The sequence below is a fragment of the Scyliorhinus canicula genome, chromosome 14 (assembly GCF_902713615.1).
Source record: "Scyliorhinus canicula chromosome 14, sScyCan1.1, whole genome shotgun sequence".
NCBI classification, from domain to species: Eukaryota; Metazoa; Chordata; class Chondrichthyes; order Carcharhiniformes; family Scyliorhinidae; genus Scyliorhinus; species Scyliorhinus canicula.
The window spans coordinates 84,668,181-84,692,285 of record NC_052159.1 but is presented as its reverse complement, the minus strand read 5'-3'; the positions used below and the strand labels follow the sequence as shown (position 1 = coordinate 84,692,285).

The 24,105-nt window shown below is 46.9% G+C and overlaps 1 protein-coding gene across 4 annotated transcripts in view; it reads right to left on the bottom strand.

Annotated features, from left to right (window-relative positions):
- LOC119977907 (coiled-coil domain-containing protein 81-like) overlaps positions 1 to 24,105 on the bottom strand; it is a 233,297-nt gene that overhangs the window by 5,961 nt on the left and 203,231 nt on the right. For all 4 annotated transcript variants that reach the window (XM_038819217.1, XM_038819218.1, XM_038819215.1 and 1 more), the window contains 3 exons: positions 17,407 to 17,485; positions 11,858 to 12,081; positions 10,700 to 10,825 (listed from right to left, as the gene is read on the bottom strand). In XM_038819217.1, the coding sequence (XP_038675145.1) occupies positions 10,700 to 10,825; positions 11,858 to 12,081; positions 17,407 to 17,485 (429 nt within the window). The remainder of the gene's footprint in view (positions 1 to 10,699; positions 10,826 to 11,857; positions 12,082 to 17,406; positions 17,486 to 24,105) is intronic.

The following is a 24,105-nucleotide window of genomic DNA, read 5'->3' as shown; positions in this document are numbered from 1 at the left end:
CCTAAATATTCGGGGTGTTGGGCAAGCCTGATCTGCTGGACCGGAAGCGGATGTGAATTCACTCCCTCCCGTGATCAGCTCCTGATGGTGCTTACGCACTGGCTGGCTAATTAACTCCCTGCTAGAATGAAAAAACTCATGCTGAGAAGCTCGGTGGAGTGGTGCAGGAAAAGGGCAGGTGCTGAATGGTCGCAGCTGCAGGTGGGGGTTTAAAAGCAGCTGCTATGCATGGAGGAAATGTGTTAGAAAGCTGTTGTAATCTTTCAAGAGGCAAACAACTGTGGCGTGATACTTTACAGGAAAGCGTGGCTCGGACATTCGCAATGTCTTCCGAAACCCAGTCACAATGCGGTGGAAATGGCTGAAACCAATTGGCTCACCGCTGTTCAGATAACTGCCTGTGGATCCTTAGAATCATAGAATCCCTACAGTGCAGAAGAGGCCATTCAGCCCATCAAGTCTGCACCGACTATCTGAAAGAGCACCCCACCCAGGCCAGGGCCACTGTCCCGGTCCTTCCCCATAACCCCACCTAGCCATTGGACACTAAGGGGAAATTTGGCATGGCCAATCCACCTAACCGGCACATCTTTGGACTGTGGGAAGGAAACCGGAGAACCCGGAGCAAACTCGCGCAGACACGGGGGAGAATGTGAAAACCCCATTCAATCACCCAAGATCCCTGGCACTGTGAGGCAACAGTGCTAACCACTATGCCACCATGCAGCCAGGACTCTATTGGAGGCTGCGAGCAACCATCAGGAAATATTGCTGCTGAGAGATGGAAAGAGGATACCTCCGCACTTAATGAAGAAGGCATGGACAAGAGGTGGATCTCAGGTCACTTTTTAAAATTTGTTTATGTGACATGGACGTTGCAGGCTGTGCCAGTATTTATTGCCTATCCCTAATTGCCCTTGAGGCAGCAGTTACATTGCTGTGTATCTGGAGTCACATGTAAGCCAAACCAGGTAAGGATGCTTTACCCGGGTGAGTTTTTTAAATTAAGTTTTGACAGATGTGGGCTTCGTTGGCTGGGCCAGCATTTGTTGCCCGTCCCTAATTGCCCTTGGGAAAGTGGTGGTGAGCTGCCTTCCTGAACCTCTGCAGTCCATATGGTGCAGGTACACCTACTGTGTGATTAGGGAGGGAATTCCAGGATTTTGACCCAGTGACAGTGAAGAAAAGATGATATATTTCCAAGTCAGGATGGTGAGTAACTTGGAGGACCACTTCCAGGTGGTGATACTCCCATGTATCCGCTGCCCTTGTCCTTCTCGATGGTAGTGGTCGTGGGTTTAGTAGGTGCTGATCAAAGGAGCCTTGGTGAGTTACTGCAGTTCATCTTGTAAATAGTACTCACTGCTACTACTGTGCATCGGTGTTGGAATGCTTGTGGAAGGGGTGCCAATCAAGCTGCTTTGTCATGGTAGTGTCAAATTTCTTGAGTGTTGTTGGAGCTGCACTCATTCAGGCAACTGGGGAGTATTTCATCACACTTCTGATTTGTGCCTTTTAGGTGGTGGACAGACTTTGGGGAGTAAGGAACTGAGTTGTTCGCTGCAGGATTCCTAGCCTCTGACCTGCTCTTGTAGCCACAGTATTTATATGGCTAGTCTAGTTCAGTTTGTCCTCAATGGTAACCTGCAGGATGTTGATAGTGGGGGATCCAGGTATGGTAATGCCATTAAATGTCAAGGTAGGTGCAATTGTTTGATTCTCTCTTATTGGAGATGGTCATTGCCTGGCACTTGTGTAGCGCGAATATTATTTGCCATTTGTCATCCCAAGCCTGGATATTGTCCAGACCTTGCTGCATTTGCAAGTGGACTGCTTCTCCATGTAACTGTGGGGTGACGTGTTTGTGTGCCTACGCTTGTTGGGTCTCCGTGGTGTAAAGCTTCGAGTTTAATTTCACACATCTTCTTGTGCCCTTAAAGACTGTATGTGAGTAATAATAATCTTTATTAGTGTCACAGATAGGTTTACATTAACACTGCAATAAAGTTACTGTGAAAATTCCTAGGCGCCACACTATGGTGCCTGTTCGAGTACACAGAGGGAGAATTCAGAATGTCCAATTCACCGAACAAGTACGTCTTTCAGGACTTGTGGGAGGAAACAGGAGCACCCAGAGGAATCCTTCGCAGGCACGGGGAGAAAGTGCAGACTCCGAACAGACAGTGGCCAAGCCGGAATTGAACACGGGTCCCTGGCTCTGTGAAGCAACAGTGCTACCACACTGCGTATACAGGAAGGATGCATGTATGGAAAGGTGAAGTCTCACAATATGATGGATACCTAAACTTGTGACATTAGGGGGAAGGATAGAATATTCTGGCATGTAGAAGGGGGAGCTAATAAAAAGCATTGTTACCGTTACAGGAGAAAATGAGTCACAAAGTCCAGGAATAAGGCCAAATTGGTGGTGGTGTTCTGAATCTGATGGTTCTAACTCAGGTGTAGTAGCAGATCTTGAAGGTGGCATGTGAGCATGGAGCGAGGACCACTGGTTACATTGGGGCAGTGATTTCGGAGGAGGGTAAGTGTCCAGTGGACAATTCTGGTTGTCACACTATCAGTAGGATGTGGAAGCTTTGGCGATTGTACAGAAGAGGTTTATCAGGATGTTGCCTGGTATGAAGGGCGTTAGCTATGAGGAGAGGTTGGATAAATTTGGTTTGTTTTTACTGGAATGACAGAGGTTAAGGGGCGACCTGATAGACAAATTATGAGGGGCATGGACAAGGTGTTTAGTCAGAAGCTTTTTCCCAGGGTGTAAGAGTCGATTACTAGGGGACATAGGTTTACGGCGTGAAGGGTAACGTTTAGAGGAGATGTGCTAGGGAAGATTTTTACACAGAGAGTAGTGGGTGCCTGGAACTCACTACCAGAGGAGGTGATGGAAACAGATACAATAGTGGTGTTTAAGGGGCGTCTTGACAAAATATGAATAGGATGGGAATCGAGTTTCTCCAAATAGAGAAAATCAAATTCGCCATCCGTGGGTCGGAAGAGGGCTTCCACAAAACATCTGTTCCGAGACTTGTTTGTGGACAACGAATAAGCCAAAGCCAGCATGAAAGAAAGGCGGGTAGCAGCGAAGAAGGGGAGAAAGGGTGTGGGGGGCGGGGGGGGGGGGGGGGGGGGGGGGGGGGGGGGGAAGGGGGAGAACAAAAAAGGGGAGCCAGAAGGGGGAAGAGATAAGAGAACAAAAATGGTGGGGGGGGGGGGGGGAGAGAGGGGAGCACAGGGGAAGACAACGGCGGCAACAACCACAGCAGTTGCACCTGCGTCACATCCACTCTCTGCACCATGCACCAAAACAGATACAGGCACATCGGTGGGAATGAGCATTTCAGAATAGATGGTGGCGCACACTGGGGAAGACACATCAGACTTGCTCATGGAGCTGGTGCTGACAAAGAGAAAATTGCTGGAAACCTGGACATTGGTGAACCTGACGCAGATGATGAACCTCTAGAGCAGTCTCTAAGGCAGCAAATGCTGAATGTCCAGTGGGATGCACATGAAGAGCTGGTAGAAATCCCTGAAGGTCTTTGTATTGGAGGAGTCCATGCAGAGTGTAAGCACTGCTTTAACCCAAAGCTCTGAAGACAAAGCATCCTCCATAGAAGATAGCGGCGACTCTCTTGGAGCGGTAGCTCCAGGAACACAATCAGCGGTTTCTGGGGTTGCGTTCAAACTTGTGAGCCTACATACTGGCAGTGATCTCAGGCACTGCCATGTGAGAGATGGATGAGGCACCTAGTGACTCTGCTGGCACCCTGTCCATCACTGGTGAGTAGGGAGGTTCAGAAAAATACCGTGTTGGCAGACGACATACAGTTCCATGCATCCTCTCAGCACACATCTGATGATGAAGTAGCTCTTCTGTTCCTTTGCCAGCGACCTTCGCATCTGAGAAGACCGCAATGACTGAGGAATACCCAGCTAGTTGGGGCTCACTCAGGTGACCAGAGGACACCCACCAAAATAAACAAGGCTGATGGGGCATCAGAGTCAGCAGCCTGCCTCCAATGTAGCTGCCGGAGAGGGGGAAGCACCAAGACGTTGCACTTGTAAATAAAAATGTAAGTGTTTATGATCACAGAAGGGGTTGAAGTGAATCATTTCTCATTGTCACTTGTGTAATGATACATGTATGTCACAAATCACTAGTAAAATGTGACATCATGTCAAATGGCCTCATTGTGCTTTATGCCATTGTTAGGGAGAAGGCCTGCAACTCTTGTAAAAGTCATCACTTGGTTTGCAAAGTGTATTTCAGAGATAGGTTCAGACAAGCAGTCTATCTGTGAACATTTGGAGACCTGGCTTTGGAGTCCTACTGGAAACCCCTCTGAATCATGGCCTCCCTGGTGTTCCTGGCTCCCATAAGCATCTCCATTGCTAGATCTTGTTCATGACCCTGGGTTGATAAAGCTCCTGCTTAGACTCAGTGCTGGATTCTTCCTCAGCGGATTCTGGAAGAACATCACTGTCTTCGCCCTCCATCTGCTTACCCCTTGAGAGAGTCAGTCCGGACAGCAGACTCCAACCATAAGGGAAACACATTCTGGAGGATATTGTAGAGATGCTCCTGAGCAGTCCAGATATGAAAACCTCATTTTCAGTAAGCCTAATGGCCTCGCAATGATTGTCCTTGTTGAAGGATGACTCTGGTTGTACTTCTCCTTCCCTGACTTCCTTGCTTGTCTGAGTGGTGCCATCAGCCACCTTTCGAGCAGATATGCTTTGTCACCAGGAGCCAGCCATCCAACTGCATCTGAGCTATGAAGAGTTATGTAAGATATATGCATCATGGCAGCTTCTAGGATACCTGCCACAAATGTGCTTGTCACACCTAATCTGAACGGTTTCTATTCGCAAAGCTACATAACTGCCCCACAGGTGCCTTGATGGTATAAATGTGCAGTTAATAGCTCCCTGAATTCTTGGAAATCCTGTTATTGCTGTGAAATCTCTGGCTCGCTCTGCATGGCTGCCTTTGCTTGTCTTGTATTGAATTAAGGTGTTTACCCTTTGGAACAAGGCATTTGATGCAGCTGCGGATTGTGATACTCCACAAAGTCTCCCACCGACCTCTGAAATGAACCCGAAGAATAAACGTTTAGGGCCACTGTGACCTTCAGAGTAACTGGCTATGGGTGGCCACCTACAGAGTTTGAGGCTATCTGATCATGTCACGAACAGAGGTGATTTATTCTCTGGAGACGTGGCGCCTTCTTCGGCACTGTATGTCTGTTAATACTCCTATCTGCTCTCATCTCCATTCCTACTGGGACATTTATCCCACCCTGGATCTGGAATGATTAAAAAACGTGAAGCCCGCCTGGCCGACTGGATCGTTTGCCAAGCATGAAAGTGCACAGGCCTCATAAAATCAGGATTGATTATATTTTTAACAACTTTAAATGGCTCTTTAATTGCCGGTGGTGCCTGCCAACCAAAATATCGTAAGGAAGCACGATTCTGTCGGGAAATCCTCTCAATGTTATCACATGCCATTTCATGCTGCATCATGGCTGCTACGCACCTGCACAGAAAACGTCAAATTCCGGCCCATGAGATGAAGGAGGTGGCACTCTGGGTTGAAGGTAGCAGACATATTGAAAAGCGCCCTCTAATTAGAAGCAAGAATGTGGTAGCAGAGTCACAGAGCATACAGATTGGGTAAATTCCATTGTTAGGAGAGATAACATGCTCAGTCAAATGAATGAGGCAGTCAGATGATGAAACACTCAAGGCCGATATTAAAAGACACAAAGAGCTCTTGACAGAAAAGGAAAGAAATGAAATGAAAATCGCTTATTGTCACAAGTAGGCTTCAAATGAAGTTACTGTGAAAAGCCCCTAGTCGCCACATTCCTGCACCTGTTCGGGGAGGCTAGTACGGGAATTGAACCGTGCTGCTCGCCTGCCTTGGTCTGCTTTAAAAGCCAGCAATTTAGCCCAGTGTCCTAAACCAGCCCCCAGAGAACTAATTTGGAAAGTTCAGGCTGCTAAAAAAGGTTTCCAGAAACTTAAAACATTTCAAGATGAAAACTTAGGACTAGAGAATAAAGTTGTTGACCTGGAATGATTGAAAGCTGAGCACAACATAATGTGGCAAGCTGAAAAAGAACGCATGAAAGAGGAACTGAAGAGAAACAAGATGCTGCACAGTTAGCAAAGGAGACATCTGAGAGGGTGATTCTGAACCTTAGGTCAAAACTTCAACAGCAGCAGAGAGAAGATTAGGAGCAGGAGTAGGCCACACGGCCCTTCACTGTTCAAATAAAAAAAGAAGAGAATGACAGTGCTGAGTTCAGAGAGCAAATTAATGAACTGCACATGCCACTTAACACCATATCACGGGGAACGATTTACTGGAGATCAATTACATATTGGAGAGCTTAAAGAGGAAATGCAAAAAGCCAAGCAGAGCAAGCACAGCAGGGGGCTGAAAAACTGGTGGAAGACAGGCAGGTAGTAGGAAACTTGTGTTGCTCCAGGGAGCGGGAAACAAGGCGGCCAAAATTCAGCTTCTTGACAGCGGGACAAATGTCTGCATTTAAGTTCTGGGAGTCTGAAGGTGTGTCCTGCTTCCTCACAGAAAATGTTAGGAAATGCATTTGTATGCATCTGCATGTCATGCATGTTCACTAAAATGCCAGCTCAGCAGAATTAACATATCAGTGAGTGAGCAATACATGCCTTAAGATTTATGACTGTGTAAAAGTGGCATGTAGAAAGCAGGGTAGTCAGCTTACTGCAGCGGAGTGAGTACTCACTGTTTCTTTCCTCTTTGGGGACAATTGTTCAACAAGGCACCGATTGGGTGGTGTGACTAGGCAGCAGGGAGGCTAATCAGGAGAGGGAGAAATCTGGGGCAGGGATGGAACATGAGGGTGCAGGGAGAGAGGAACGGGCCTTGCATGTTGGGTGAGGGGGTCTTATAAATGAATAGGGATGAAGTTTCTGGGAACTGATGGTGGGAGAGAGAGATGGGCCTAAAGGTCAGGGTCAGTGCTGTCCATGGTGGGCTCCTGAGGGTTGAACTGAAGGTAGTGGGAAGCGAAGGGAATAATCACATTGAGAAGGAATAGAGGAATGTGATAGGGAGGCAGCCCAGGATCATGGTTGGGTTGTGGATGGTCTCATGCAGTGGTCTGAGAAGCAAACAAAACAGGTGGCGCACAGGTAGGGTGATGTTTATAGGCTCAAGAATAATAGGGAGGAAGTTTAAGGGTAACAGCAGGGAGACAAATGGTTATATTGGGTGGATAAAGTGTTTAGAACCTCGAGGGGTCCTGAGTAGATAGTCATGGCTTATAATAGGGTCGGTGATACGTCTATGGTGGCAAGGCAAGGATCTCGCGATTGTGTCTTGAGAAGGTGATGGAGGGAAGCCTCATATTTGAGGGAGGATGCACAGACATGACTGGTCAATGCTACAGTCTACATACACAAGGATGTATGAATGAAAGAACGCAATCTGTGCTACTCTAGAATATGGGGCGAGGTGCCAGGGGTAGACCAATGCTAGGTCCAGTGTTTCCTATTTGCTGAAATTCTCAGGGCTGGAGAGACAGCTTCAAATAGCATGCTGACCAGATGGATCACTGCAATTTGTGCACAGATCATCTCAGACATACATGATGATGGTTTGACGCAAACCTACACTTCCCTTGGCTATGGTCTCGCAATGTGTATACCACAATGGGGGTGTCGACATTCCGCCCACCTTCCCACAGGATTTACCATGCTCTTTGCATGTGTATACCTAATGAGCTAACCGGGATCATGTGTGGCCAGATGTCCCCAACCCCCCACTTCCACTCCCATCTCGTAAGATTCTTCCCACAGAGTAGTGGAAAATTGTGACACAGAGCTTGAGGATAAGTATTGTCAGACCAAAGACTGACTGCAGTGTACTGCTTCAGTTTTTGAAAAAATAAATCAAGTTGTAAGATTCTATCGGTGTCTAGTTTAATTATAAAAATCAATTGTTAATCTTCTTTAGGTCAGCATAATATATATTTAAAAAGTTAATGGGAAGATTTTCTGCTCTTGTTTTCGGGGGGAAGGAACAATGGAGGGGAGAAAATTGCATTGGTGTCCCAAAATGCCTTTTATGCTGGTGGGAGTTCCTGAGGAATTGTCCCCACTCCTACCAATGACATTATGGAGTCACGATCCCGATTTGCATCAATTTAAATATAATTGTCAGGCCTTATTGCCTGAGAGACCCTAACGGTAAATTATCTACTCGCATTGGCATGAATCACGACAGGTCCCCCCGCGACGTGCACCTGGTGAGCCTCACCTGCTGGATGCGTGCAGGTGAGTACAACCCCAGAGGGATGAGGGTCATATCTGGGGGGAAGGTGGTGGGGAGGGATTGGAGTTCTGTGGGAGGAGCTCTGTGGGGGTGGGGGAATTCCATGGTGGGTGGCAGTGGGGGAGTTCCATGGGAGCTGAGAATGTGAGAGTTTCGTGGGGATGGGATTTTGGTGGGGGTTGGAGTCTGGTAGTTCCGTGGGGATGTTGTTTCTATTTTTAATTTCTTATATCGAGGCGTCCCAATTTTTAAAAAACCTAAGTTGTTGGTGGGGCAGGCTCTACCAGTGAGAAGTTATGGGACCTGCCCCATACCTGTTGTTTCACAATCAGTTAAAAATATTTGCCATAACAATGGCAAAATTCGGCCCAATAATTGCAACAATTCAGAAAGAGGGATGTTATATTGCTATAATATTCATAAAAAGCTGGGAACTAATGGCTTTGTAAATGCACATACGTGGTGCTACATTTACACTGCTGAGCAATAATACATCAGTCTAACAACCACATGGAGAATTATAAGAAATGCACTCTATGAATTTCCAGTAGTTTAAGTCTAAAAGGGTCATTACTTGTGTCATGGGAGTGTCCCTTTAAGAAAGGTTTTTGTCTTATCACATGCCTTAAATTTTGTCATTGCATGTGTGGAGCTGGGCTGTGGCTCTGTGAGTTTTTACTTTCGCTTTGAGTTTTGGACTGGTTTGAACTGCACAGATTGAAAGAAATGTGTCACGATCTTCATTTTAAAAGCTGTTTCCAGACTGCTCGGTAATTTATAGGAGATAATTGTTTTCTGGAAGGAATTCAAATCTGCTGTTTGAAAAGGGGAACAGACTATCAGTAACAGTCTTATGTAAGTGAGAATGCTGTGTGCTGGGCCCCGCCTTTGAAAAGGGGTTTCTAGTTTTATTTGGATTTTACTATTGAATTGGGACAGTTAAGGGATGATTAATTAAGGGTTATACAGAGATCACCGTAGCTGTGTGGGGTCTTTGTGTTTGTAATTGATAAAAGTTCTCGCTGTGTGTGTTTGTTAAAATGTTAACTAAATTCTTAGAATAAAGCTTGCTGTTTTGATTAAAACGCCTAAGAGGTCTGTTGAATAATGTCTGAAAGGCAGGCTCTTGTGCTTATCCCAGCTAAATTCAACAAACAGTTATAGGTCAGGTGAACTCCATTATATACTTTGGAGTTTTCTAAACCCTGGCACATAGCACTTGGATCTTCTGAGAACCAGAGGACGTAACAATATATATCATGCCATTTTGCAAGAATTTAAAGCTGAGACTAATATAGAATTATCTTTTCTTGGTGTAAGGATCATGATGTTTCAATGACTAATATAAGCCAGGTGCAAATACTTGAATCTGAATGTGCAGAACAGATCAGTGGTGCGTTTCTCTGATCGCCGTCGCCAAAATCGCGTTCGGTGATCGGCCAGAGAATCCACGTTTACGCTGGAATCGGGGCGGTGCAGTGTTTGTGATGCTCCACCCCCTAAAAAATGCCATACTTGGGGAAAACTCCACACGCTATATGGCCGGCCTCAGGACGCCACCTGAGGCCTTCCCCGATGCTCTGCCCCCGATTGGCCGAGTCCCCAACGGCATGGGGCGCATGACCTCACAATGTTTGGGGACCTTGCACAGAGGCTGTCCAGCGCCGCCACAGTCGGGGGTGGGCAAGCCATTCCGCTAGCAGGGGGGGGCTTTGGCAGTGGCTGGGGTGACAGGTGGGGTGTGGTCCGAAGGTGCAGAGGGGGGTTACGGAGGGGGGGGGGGGCAGTTTTTGGCACGCGGGTCTGAGCTCAGCCAGCACCATGTTTCATGGGACCCGGCCATTCTGCGGCCGTATTTGCAGGTAAAGCCGGGGGCTTTACACTCTACGCGGCTTATAGCCCCCCAACAGAAGGAGGATCGGTGTGAGGCTGACACCAACTTTCTGGTCATATGACCAGACGGATCCTGAGGACATAACCCAATATATTTTCAGAAGGAAGTGTAAGTTTTACAACTTATGTGCACTGCTGGTGCATTTGAAATGTATTGTTTTTCATAATTTTTTTAATTAATAATTTATTCACGGGTTGTGGGATGGCGCTAGCAAGACAAGCATTTATTGCCCATCCCTAATCTCCCTTGCAAAGGTGGTGGTGGTAGTGAAAGGAGAACTTTTTAATTGGTGGGATATTTTGCAAACTGTTTGGATGCACAGGTTGAAGCTTTAAACACCTCTTTAAATAAAACACCAACCATATGGATTCCATAGACAGTGGAATTACCAATTATGGACACAAGGTGAGATTGCTTTACAATATAAAATATTAGGTGTGATAGTTTCATTATCTTACTTTGAGTATTGGTTTTCTTCATAATCTTTCAGTTGCTTCATTATTACATTGTCGTTCCATGCTTCCTCTAAAGTTTTATGTATTCTTTGTAAATTTTCATAGCGTTTTCTATGTTCATTTATTAAACTGTAGAAAATATTTAAACACCATTAATAACACAGCTTAATTAATGCCTAACCTCCTGCATAGTTCTCAAATTTACCAAACTTTTCTGTCCAAGTGAATCCCAAAACAAAATAACATACTTTACATAGATAGTGATCTGTTTCTTTCTGATAGTGACCCATTATTTTTTTATACACTTGTGAATTATTGGATGGTGAGTGATAAATACAGGTATTACTTACTTCAGGGGGGGGCCACCACCATGGCCAGGCCTGTGATCGGGACAACCGATTGGCGGGCGCGCTAATTCCGGGGAAGGCGTATGTTCCTCTGTGCCAAGCCCCTGTACGGCTCCGCCATGTTGCCTGTGGGCTGGCGCCGACGGCTGTGGCACGCATGCGTGGACTCGCGCTGGCCGTGGTGGGCCGGCGTTCGGTGCCAGAGCAGCACACAGCACTCCGGTGCTGTTCTAGCCCCCGAGGATGGGGAGAATGACTGGGCCTGGAGGCCCATTGACGCTGGTGTCGCTTGCGCAAGTTCTGACGCCAGCGTCAACATTTGGCTTGGATTTCAGAGAATCCCGGCCAATGTTGATTAAGCACATTGACATCCCTTTCTACACCCAATAGCATTGGTTCCATTAAAGGGAAAGCTTCCTGATAATAATCATTACTAGGCAATCAAAGTTGCCACATGTTTAATGAACTTCCTGTCACTCAGTTCTCATTCAAGAGAATAAACGGGACATTATTGTGAGAGGGAGGAAGAGGATTGAATTCCTCCACTTGCCCAAATAACATGGACATATACCTCAGTCAGTCAATTTGCACAGAAAATTAGTGCAACAATAGATAGGAAATAAAATCAAACCTGCTGATCTGCATTTCCAGTTTAAGGATTTTTAAAAAACCTGGTGCTCAGTTGATAAAGTAAAAATTAAAACCACTGGTCAGAAGAATAATTAAATTTAATGTCCAGACTTTGAAAACACATATATTTAACTATTAAAGACAAACCAAACAACAGAAGATTAGAACTCGAATATAAACTTACCTTTTTCTGTTTCTTTCCAGCAAATCTGACTCAGTTTTCTGTTCATACAGTTCATTCAGAATGGCAATCCTTTTACGATCAGCTGCAGCCTTCATCTGTTCATTGTAAAGGTTGTAAGCGTCTTGCTTTTGTTCTTCTGTCCTTCCAAGTGAATCAGAGCTGCCAAAGATTGGTTCAACGGAATCGGGTACAGATGCTGGCAACTGTCGTGGTTTATATTTTCTCTAGATATAGAAGGGCTAATGATTACATAGATGAAGAATTGTCTTTTGCCATATTAACTGCAACCAATCAAGATAACATGTTTAGGTCCAAGTGATTAATAACCAGAGCAGGCACAATTTTAACTGCCAAGAGGGGTGTTGTGGGAAAATATTAGAATGTATTAACAATAATACAGTTAGGACAGTTAGCACTTATTCTATAGGATTATGTCGTGTAGTACAGTATCCTAAAGCAATTTTCATAAAGATGTCAGCTAAAAGCTGACGTGGCACCAATCTACAGTAGTTGGTATAAGGACCACGCATGTTTCAGTTCCAGTGACCTAAACAGTTTATTCCAAGACACAATCAACAATAGTCAGCATAAAAAGTTAACAAACATATTTTTCTAACTGACCTGAGGACCAGACACATCTAGGGGCTGGTTTGGCACAGGTCTAAATCACTGGCTTTGAAAGCAGACCAAGACAGGCCAGCAGCACAGTTCAATTCCCGTACCAGCCTCCCCAAACAGGCACCAGAATGTGGCGACTGGGGGCTTTTCACAGTAACTTCATTTGAAGCCTACTTGTGACAATAAGCAATTTTCATTCATCTAACGTATCTGGCACCAAGTAGGGAGGCTAGGGAAGGAACCATAAGTTGAAAACTGAAGGGTAGATAAGGGTAGATAACACTCACTGTGTTTGAGTGCACATAATCTGTTAAATGTAAAATTTAAAACAAACATGATCTAGGATAAATAATATCCTTACATGCATAACCTACGTAACCATATTCTTTATAAATATCACCTGATTATGTAGGCTGGCAGAGTCAGCTCTGGAGGTCTACCTCTGAAGCTGGGCTCTCCCAACACGTAAATCAATAAATGATCATTACGTGTCTGAGATTCCTCTCGTTATTTTGTGGAAATGTGATAAACCACAACAGGGGAGAGGGGGAATGGTGGGAGGCCCTCAGAACTATTGCGAGAGGCTTAATAGCTAGGACGAAGAGCATCAGGGAGATGTGACAGCCCTGTCTATTGCCGATACCTAAGGGAAAGTAATCTGAAAATACAGTGTTTGTGCGAATACTGGCAGTAGGGGCATTATACAACAGATGAATCCAGCTCGCAAACATAAAGCCGAATACAAATCTCCCTAGAATCTCAAGCGGATTGTTCCACTCTACCGTATCAAATACTTTCTTCCGTATCCAAAGACACTATAACCTCAGGATCTGGTGCTGTGGAAGGGGGGAGAATAGCGTTCAAAGGGCAACGAATATTGGCCGACAATTGTCGGCCTTGAAAAAACCGTTTGGTCCTCTGACGTTAAGTATGGGAGACAAGGCTCCAGCTGGAACGCCAGGACCTTAGCTAGAAGCTTAACGTCCGTATTCAAAAGTGAGATGGGTTGGTCTGACCCACACTCTACTTGGTCCCTGTACCCTTAAGGAGCAATGGGATTGAGGCTTGAGTGAGGATGTGGGCAATGAACATCCAAGACAGTGAATCATTGAATATATCCAATATTAAGGTATAAGCTATTCTGAGAAGGTTTTATAAAACTCGGCTAGGAAGCAGTCAGGACCTGAGGTTTTGCCAGGTTGCAGCCGCCCAAAACATTTTAAAGTCTCTCCCAGGCATAAAAAGGAATACAATTCATATCTCCTACTCTTTTCAATAGTTGGGATGTGCAAGCTTTCCAGAAAGCTAGCCATACTTGATTTGTTCACAGTGGGTTCTGACTCATGGTTAGGTCACGGTAATATGATTTGAAGACTGCACTGACCTGGAGATGAGTGGAAACAAGATTGCCGTCTTTATTATGAATCATGGGGATCTCTCAAGAGCCAGTCTGCTGCTTGAGTTGATGAGCCAGAAGACGACTGGCTTTCTCCCCATGGAGTGCTGTAACTGATGCACAGCCTTACTCGTAGACACTAGCTTAAATTGGGCTTGTAATCTTTTCCTGTGTGTCAGTAGCTCCAGAGTTGGGGTGAGTGAGTATCGGTGGTCCGCCTCCAAGATGGAGTCCACCAAGTTCTGTTGCTCTAACTGTTCCATTTTCAGGGTATAATCCCTATATGAAATAATCTCCCCCTTTATGCTGGCTTTGAGAGTCTCCCAAAGTGTGGAAGGAGAGATTGGGTCTGATTTGTGGAGTTTAATGATATCCTCTATGGAGGTTCATACAATTAGTCATTTGTCAACAGAATGATGTCCAGTCTCCAGGGTGGGTATTGGAGTCAAACAGTAATCAACAAAATGTGGGGCGTGATCGGAAATGACAATTGCCAAGTCGTCAGTTGCAACTGTGGGAGGGAGGAGGGCCCTATTAAAAATAAAAAAAGTTGATTTGAGAATATGTCAGGTGGAGGTGGACATACGAAAAAAGAAAATTCTATATTATTTGGGTGCAGAACATGCCACGGATCTACTTCACCCATCTGCGCCCCATCTACGCCGTAAAAGAAGACAAGCACAGGCCATCCCAGATGGGACAAGAGATTTTGGTTTGGAACAATCCAATTTAGGGTCCAAGACACAGTTCAGTTCGCTTACTGGAATCATCTGGTGTAAATCAAGGTTAGGGAGAGAATTCACAAGAGAATTTATAAAGTTTGAGTCGTCGCAATTGGGGCATGTATGTTTACCAGGACTACTAGAGTCTTCGCCAGTGAGACATAAACAATAACATAGCAACCACTCGGTTCAGCGATGACCTGAGAAGAGGAGAATTGTATTCTCTTATGAATTAAGATTGCCGTGCCTATGGCCCTGCCATTAAAACTAGAGTGGAAGACTTGCCCCACTCAATTCTTACGTAGCCTGGCCTGGTCCTTGACCCACAAGTGGGTCTCCTGTAAGAAAATAACATCAGCGTTTAGGTTCTTAAGATGGAAAAATGCCCTCGACTACTTTACTTGGTCATTCAGACCTCAAATATTCCAGGTGACCAAATGAATTGGAGGTTTCCCATTGTGCCTCAGCCATTTCCAGGGAGGAATACCAGGCAAGGGATCTAGAAAGATAAAGTGGAGAGACCCACCCAAGATAGAAACGAGTCAAGTCATACAACTTGACAAGAAAGGACTTAATGTAAGCCAACTTACATTAAAACCCCTCCCAAGACCCAACCCACCTCAATAGCGCCCTTTTCTAACACTAAAAAACAATACCCTATCCCTAAACCTACAGTTGACAAAGCCCAACTAATTATACAATCTAAGCTCATATTCACAGATTGTTTGTGAAAAGCTGCAGCAAACCCTCCATCACTGCTTCCGTTAGCTAACTTAATCATTAGCAGAGAGACTCCCCACTAGAAATTCCAATAAAATCTTGTCTAATTTACAGCGCAACAATATTATTCAATCATCAAACCTAATAGCAACTACAAATCCCAAACGAGATAAAAACAAGAACTATGAAACTGGTCACCAGTTCATATAGTAGAATGAACATGAACATGTATCAAACAGAGTCCAAATTAAGTTTTTGAACAAAGGAGTTTGCTTCCTCCGGCAAGTCAAAAAGACAGTGGACTGGATTCTCCCAAAAAGGGACTATGTCCCCACGCCGGGGTAAAAACGCTGGCGTTTCACTCTGACGATTCCTGTGAAAAAGTGGAGTCAATTCACTGATCTGCAGGGGGCTAGCAGGGACACAAAGTAGTTCACACAGTTTTAGCTGTGGATACAGGGCCCCGCACTGCCGGTTTTGAGTCTATGCATGCGCAGGACAGCTGCCACCAGCGGCCGCACCGAGCGTCATGGCGGAATCGGACCGCGGAGGCAGATTAAAAATGTAGAACCCCGCAATCGGCTGCGCGGCCGAAGATCCGACCGTGCTGATCTGTCCCCCGGCCACCTAAAAGGATCCCCCCCCCCGGTATCCCCCAACAGGGCTGCCACAGACTGAGTCTGCAGCCGCCTAGCAAGCATGCCGACCAGCAATAGGTGGTTAGAACCACGCCGTCAGGAACTCGGCTGGACGGGAGCGGAGGATCGCTGGGCGGGCCTCTGATAATGGGCCCCCAGCCGCGCGGAGTACTCTGCGAACACGCCGATTCTCGGGTCCCGGAGAATCGCCGGATCGGCGCCGAGCCCGACGTAGCACGGGTAGCACAAGTGGATAGCACTGTGGCTTCACAGCGCCAGGGTCCCAGGTTCGATTCCCGGCTTGGGTCATTGTCTGTGCGGAGTTTGCACGTTCTCCCCGTGTGTGCGCGTGTTTTCTCTGGGTGCCCCGGTTTCCTCCCACAGTCCAAAGATGTGCAGGTTAGGTGGATTGGCCATGATAAATTGCCCTTAGTGTCCAAAATTGCCCGTAGTATTGGGTGGGGTTACTGGGTTATGGGGATAGGGTGATGTGAGCTTGGTTAGGGTGCTCTTTCAAAAGAGCCGGTGCAGACTCGATGGGCCGAATGGCATCCTTCTGCACTGTAAATTCTATGAAACTATGAAATTGGTAGAGAATCCAGCCCTGTCTTTTTGTGACTTATTAAGTGGAGCAAATAAGACTATCTTGAGCTTTAACGCAATTGAAGAAATTTTGCAGGAAAAATGGCTGGGATTCTCTGAGCCTCCGCGCCGCAATCGCACTCGGCGCGTGGCGGAGAATGGGCGTCAGACCCGTGATCGGGTCCCACCAATTGCCAGCGCGCGCCAGTCGGGGGCCATTGAAAGAGGCCCCCGCGGCGATTCTCCGCCGAGAACTGGCTGAGTTCCTGCCGGCATGGTTAACTCATGGTTCCACCCAATGGGAGCTCGGAGTGACGTCTGCAGACTCAGTCCGTGGCCGCCTGGTTGGGGGCGGGAGGATCCGTCACCGGGGGGGGGGCCTCCAGAACGGCCTTGCTCGTGATCGGGGGCTACTGATCAAAGGCCGTGCGCTCTCTCGGGGCGCCTACATTGTCAGGGCAAGCCCCTGGTGTGGGTTTGCCATGTTGCGCAGGGCCGCCGCTGCACGCGACCGCCGCACGCATGAGTGGACCCTCGGCCAGAGGTGCAGGGCCCCGTTTTAGCAGCCAGAGTTACAAGGAGCACTCTGGGGCCCTGCTAACCCTCCGCAAAATGGAGAATCACTCCGGACTTTCTCCAGGAAAGTCCACAGTGATTTGCGCCCGTTTTCTCGCGGGCGTGGGACATGGCCCCATTATCAGAGAATTCTGCCCACTGTCCAGAGATAAGTACATTTTTCAGTGAGTTAGATACCACTTTTTCTAATCTTTTTTATTTGCCCCTTCAAATCATCTTCCATTCATGTATGGACATATCATATACAAGTTTTTACTTTGCTCCAGATAGGAATGTACATATTTCATGATTCATTACCTGAAAATCTAGTGCTTTCTTATAGGCCTCTGTCTGTTCCTGTTTCTCCTTCTGAAAGTGTTGTCTCTGGACAGCAAGACTGTGAAACAAAAGATACTCCTTAGAAAAAACAATTTTGGACCAGGTCAACATGTCGATTTAAATAGTTCATAAAACTCTGAGAATTCCATTCAAAATGTAAATGCATTGATAAATATAGCATTCTATTACCTAGTTCTCAGGGTGCATTGCAGGAAAGAAGAGACACCAAACAAGAGTAAGGTAAGCTTACTAAAGACACAGGCCAGAATTCTCTAGTCATTAGGATTCAATATTCCCGCTGGCAATAATAATAATCTTTATTAGTGTCACATGTAGGCTTACATTAACACTGCAATGAAGTTACTGTGAAAATCCCTAGTCGTCACACTCCGCCACCTGTTCGGGTACACTGAGGGAGAATTCAGAATGTCCAAATTCACCTAACAAAGCACGTCTTTTGGGACTTGTGGGAGGAAACTGGAGCACCCGGAGGAAACCCACGCATCCACGCAAGCAGGTTTCACGGTGGTGTGGGTGGTTTCAATGGGAAATCCCAATGACAGGCAGCGGAAGGATAGAATCCTGCCACCACCAAACGGTGTGCCACCGGGAAACACGTGGCTGACAGACTGGAGAGTCCCACCCATGCTCCAAAAGTTACTTTACGTGAACTTTTAAATGAGAAGATAAAGGGAGATTAAGCACTGTGGAAGGCTTTTGGAAGGAAAGCAGTTGATATCGTCCCTCTGTTACCTGAAGTTAAGACTCATAGAATCATAGGGTGCAATCTACCTGTCGCGTTGCTCCCGAAAGGCAACGTGCTGCGGCCGATAGATGACGGGAGATCCCTTTTCCGAATCTACCCGACAAACCACACCTCCTGAGACGTAAAACGATCACGCAAGATGTCGCTATCTGAATCCCGCCCATTATTTTGCAAATCTGATTATTAGAGTGAGCCAGCTAGTTACATTCTAATATGCATTCCCATGATCCACCCAAGGCGTGGGATCTAACCCCCTCGCCTCTGAGATCTCGAGTGAGTGCAGTTCAGTGTAGGTCTCCACAAATGGGGACCAGATGGAATGGCACTTCCTAGAATCATAGAATCCTTGCAGAAGGAGGCCATTTGGCCCATCGAGTCTACACCGACTCTCTGATGCTCTTTTGGGACCAACTCTCTGAAAAAATGCACCCCAACTAGGCTCAAGCCCCACACTATCCCCGTAACCAGGAACCATGGTTGAGTGAGGGAACCATGGTTGAGTGAGGGAACCATGGTTGACAAGAGAGGTTGAATGTCTTGTTAAGAGGAAGAAGGAGACTTATGTAAGGCTGAAGAAACAAGGTTCAGACAGGGCGCTGGAGGGATACAAGATAGCCAGGAGGGAACTGAAGAAAGGGATTAGGAGAGCTAAGAGAGGGCATGAAAAATCTTTGGCGGGTAGGATCAAGGAAAACCCCAAGGCCTTTTACACATATGTGAGAAATATGAGAATGACTAGAGCGAGGGTAGGTCCGATTAAGGACAGTAGTGGGAGATTGTGTATTGAGTCTGAAGAGATAGGAGAGGTCTTGAACAAGTATTTTTCTTCAGTATTTACAAACGAGAGGGGCCATATTGTTGGAGAGGACAGCGTGAAGCAGACTGATAAGCTTGAGGAGATACTTGTCAGGAAGGAAGATGTGTTGCGCGTTTTGAAAAACTTGAGGATAGACAAGTTCCCCGGGCCTGACGGGATATATCCAAGGATTCTATGGGAAGCAAGAAATGAAATTGCAGAGCCGTTGGCAATGATCTTTTCGTCCTCGCTGTCAACAGGGGTGGTACCAGAGGATTGGAGAGTGGCGAATGTCGTGCCCCTGTTCAAAAAAGGGAATAGGGATAACCCTGGGAATTACAGGCCAGTTAGTCTTACTTCGGTGGTAGGCAAAGTAATGGAAAGGGTACTGAGGGATAGGATTTCTGAGCATCTGGAAAGGCATTGCTTGATTAGGGGTAGTCAGCACGGATTTGTGAGGGGTAGGTCTTGCCTTACAAGTCTTATTGAATTCTTTGAGGAGGTGACCAAGCATGTGGATGAAGGTAAAGCAGTGGATGTAGTGTACATGGATTTTAGTAAGGCATTTGATAAGGTTCCCCATGGTAGGCTTATGCAGAAAGTAAGGAGGCATGGGATAGTGGGAAATTTGGCCAGTTGGATAACAAACTGGCTAACCGATAGACGACAGAGAGTGGTGGTGGATGGCAAATATTCAGCCTGGAGCCCAGTTATCAGTGGCGTACCGCAGGGATCAGTTCTGGGTCCTCTGCTGTTTGTGATTTTCATTAACGACTTGGATGAGGGAGTTGAAGGGTGGGTCAGTAAATTTGCAGATGATACGAAAATTGGTGGAGTTGTGGATAGTGAGGAGGGCTGTTGTCGGCTTCAAAGAGACATAGATAGAATGCAGAGCTGGGCTGAGAAGTGGCAGATGGAGTTTAACCCTGACAAGTGTGAGGTTGTCCATTTTGGAAGGACAAATCTGAATGCGGAATACAGGGTTAATGGTAGGGTTCTTGGCAATGTGGAGGAGCAGAGAGATCTTGGGGTCTATGTTCATAGTTCTTTGAAAGTTGCCACTCAAGTGGATAGAGCTGTGAAGAAGGCCTATGGTGTGCTAGCGTTCATTAGCAGAGGGATTGAATTTAAGAGCCGTGAGGTGATGATGCAGCTGTACAAAACCTTGGTCAGGCCACATTTGGAGTACTGTGTGCAGTTCTGGTCACCTCATTTTAGGAAGGATGTGGAAGCTTTGGAAAAGGTGCAAAGGAGATTTACCAGGATGTTGCCTGGAATGGAGAGTAGGTCATACGAGGAAAGGTTGAGGGTGCTAGGCCTTTTCTCATTAGAACGGAGAAGGATGAGGGGCGACTTGATAGAGGTTTATAAGATGATCAGGGGAATAGATAGAGTAGACAGTCAGAGACTTTTTCCCCGGGTGGAACACACCATTACAAGGGGACATAAATTTAAGATAAATGGTGGACGATATAGAGGGGATGTCAGAGGTAGGTTCTTTACCCAGAGAGTAGTGGGGGCATGGAATGCACTGCCTGTGGTAGTAGTTGAGTCAGAAAAGTTAGGGACCTTCAAGCGGCTATTGGATAGGTACTTGGATTAGGGTAGAATAATGGAGTGTAGGTTAACTTCTTAAGGGCAGCACGGTAGCATTGTGGATAGCACAATTGCTTCACAGCTCCAGGGTCCCAAGTTCGATTTCGACTTGGGTCACTGTCTGTGTGGAGTCTGCACATCCTCCCCGTGACTGCGTGGGTTTCCTCCGGGTACTCCGGTTTCCTCCCACAGTCCAAAGATGTGCAGGTTGGGTGGATTGGCCATGGAAAATTGTCCAAAATTCTATGATTAACCTAGGACAAATGTTCGGCGCAACATCGTGGGCCGAAGGGCCTGTTCTGTGCTGTATTTCTCTATCTATCTAACCCCACTCGGGGCCAATTTAGAATAACCAATTCATCAACCTGCACATCTTTGGACAGGAGTGATAACACTGACAGCAGAGAGCTTTTATGGTATAATAAACTTTAATTTAAACACATAAGTAAACACAATAGCAACAAAGGAATAACTTACATTTCTCAGTTACAACATTTTACGTGCTTTCTAACCCTGCCTCTATATAATTCCAACTAAGCAAACCTATAGATATATATATTTATAATTCCAATTAAGCAAACCCATATTTTCTTTAATTAATTTATTGGATGTAGGTGTTGCTGGTTAGGTCAGCGTTTACTGCCCATCCCTAGTTGCCCTTCAGAAGGTGGTGGTGAGTTGCCTTCTTGAACTGCTGCAGTCCTTGAGGTGTAGGTACACCCACAGTGCCGTTAGGGAGTGAGTTCCAGAATTTTGACCCAGTGACAGTGAAGGATCGGCGATATATTTCCAAGTCGGGATGGTGAAACACAGCAAAAATACTAAATACAAACTTTTAAACATAAAAACATCTTATATCCATCAAGCCTCCCCCTGAACACAAAATAAACCAGCAATATCAAAAGCTGGCTTCATTGTCCAGATTTGTGATTCTTAAAATCGGAGACAGAGGCATTGATTTCTCCCATAAGCATCTTCTCCAAAGATGTTAGTTTTCTCTATAGGTCACATATCAGCCTACTTAGTAGCAAAAAGCCAATTTCTCCAAAGTTTCCTCTAGATTAGGCCTCCAACACGACAAAATCAATCTCTTCCCCTGTCAAAGTGATTGCTGTGCTCCTTCAGTATTGAAGGTGAAATGAGAAAAATTTTGTGCAGAAGAAATGCACATATCTATAATATCTTCAGGAGTCCTAAGAAGGTTACACAAAGAGGGTTTATTATGGTAAACAAAAGTAAAGGCCACAACGTGGCACACAGCACTTAAGTCCCAGCTGGGACTACCTGTGGTAGTCACCATTGATTGTATAGCAGTTGTAATGATGATTATTAGATGTAAAACGGTAAGGCTCCTGTACTATAGGTACAGCGGTAAATCCTTGCCTGCTGGCTCCACCCAGTAGGCGGAGTATAAATGTGTGTGCACACCCGAGCTGCTACCATTCTGGTAGCAGCTGCAGGAGGCTACGTATCTCTGCTTAATAAAGCCTCGATTATTCTCTACTCTCGTCTCGTAGTAATTAATAGTGCATCAATTTATTAAGCAGAGGTATTACAGCGATGGAACTTCGTATCAAGCCTGATCACCTACAGCTGCACCCTCAAGCAGCCAACGTCACGCCGGCCTTCGACCACTGACTAGCTTGCCTCGAAAGCTACCTCAGATCATCGACTGACCAACCCTCGGACGCACAGAAGCTCCAGGTCCTGTACTCACGGGTGAGCTCCGATATTTCTCCCCTTATCCAGGATGCGCCCACTTACACTGAAGCAATGGAGCTTCTGAAAGGACATTATATTCGGGCGATCAACAAATTCTACGCCAGGCACCCCCTGTCCACGAGACAGCAACTCCCCGGTGTGTCGTTAAACGATTTCAGGCGTGCCCCGCACATCCTGGCGAGGAACTGTGATTGCCAGGCGGTTTCGGCAGTCGAACATACGGAACTTTTAATCAGGGACGCTTTTGTTACGGGCATGGGTCAGCGTACATCCGCCAGCGCCTATTAGAAGGGGGTACGCTCGACCTTGCGGCAACCAGACAGCTCGCAAACTTGCTAACAGTAGCCTCCCGTAATGTACAGTTGTATGCCCTCGACTGCACGGCACCCTCATGGACATTGTGGGCCCCACCAGCTACCGCCTCCAGCCCACACAAGCCTGCGCCGCGCGGCAGCCAGCCAACCCCGGGGGGCCCAAATGCAACTTCTGCAGGCAGACCAAACACCCCCGACAGCGCTGCCCGGCGTGGAGTGCAACCTGCAAGACCTGCGGAAAGAAGGGACATTTTGCTGCTGTGTGTCAGGCTAGGTCGATCGTTGCAGTTTCTAGGCCCAGCGTTCCTACACCCCTCATGTGCGACCCGTGAGTGCCGCCATTTTCATTCCCGCAGACCACATGCGGCCTGTGGGCGCCGCCATCTTTAACGCCGCCCGCCATGTGCACCCTGTTGACGCCGCCATCTTTGGCGCCATTTTGGACGACGCCTCAGGACCCCTGCTCGTCGGGAACTTCATCTGGCCGTTCATTGCCTGCCACCACCGCCGACCAGCCCGGGGCCTACCAGCACTAGCCACAGCTCGCCTCAATCACCCTCGACTAGTCCCAGCCTCAAAACCTCGCAACCGCGAAGACGATGGTGAAAGTCGATGGGCACAAGATTTCCTGCCTTCTTGACTCCAGGAACACGGAAAGCTTCATCCACCCCTCTACGATAAGGCTATACTCCCTCGCGGTACACCCCATTACCCAGAGAATCTCCCTGGCCTCCAGATCCCATTCCGTGGAAATCCGGGAGGACTGTATCGCCACCCTCACCGTCCAGGGAATAGAGTTCAGCAACTTCCGACTCTACGTCCTCCCCAACCTCTGCGCTGCCCTATTACTCAGCCTGGACTTCCAGTGCAACCTCCAAAGCCTAACTCTAAAATCCAGTGGACCCCTACCACCCCTCACCATATGCGGCCTCACAACCCTTAAGGCCGACCCACCTTCCCTGTTTGCAAACCTCGCCCGGATTGCAAACCCATCGCCACAAGGAGCAGACGGTACAGTGCCCAGGACAGGACCTTCTTCAGGTCAGTGGTCCAGCGGCAACTGCGGAAAGGCATCATTGAGGCCAGCAACAGCCCCTGGAGAGCCCAAGTGGTAGTAGTAAAGACTGGGGAGAAACACAGGATGGTCATTGACTACATAGACCATCAATCGGTACACGCAGCTCGAAGCCTACCCCCTCCCATGCATATCTGATATGGTCAGTCAGATTACACAGTACTGGATCTTTTCTCCAGTGGACCTGAAATCTGCCTACCACCAGCTCCACGTCCGCAAGGCGGACCGCCAATACACTGCGTTCGAAGCAGATGGCTGCCTTTACCATTTCCTTAGGGTTCCTTTCGGCCTCACTAACGGGGTCTCGGTCTTCTAACGTGAGATGGACTGAATGGTTGACCGGTACAGACTGCGGGCCACCTTCCCATACCTAGATAACATCACCATCTGCGGCCACGACCAGCAGGAC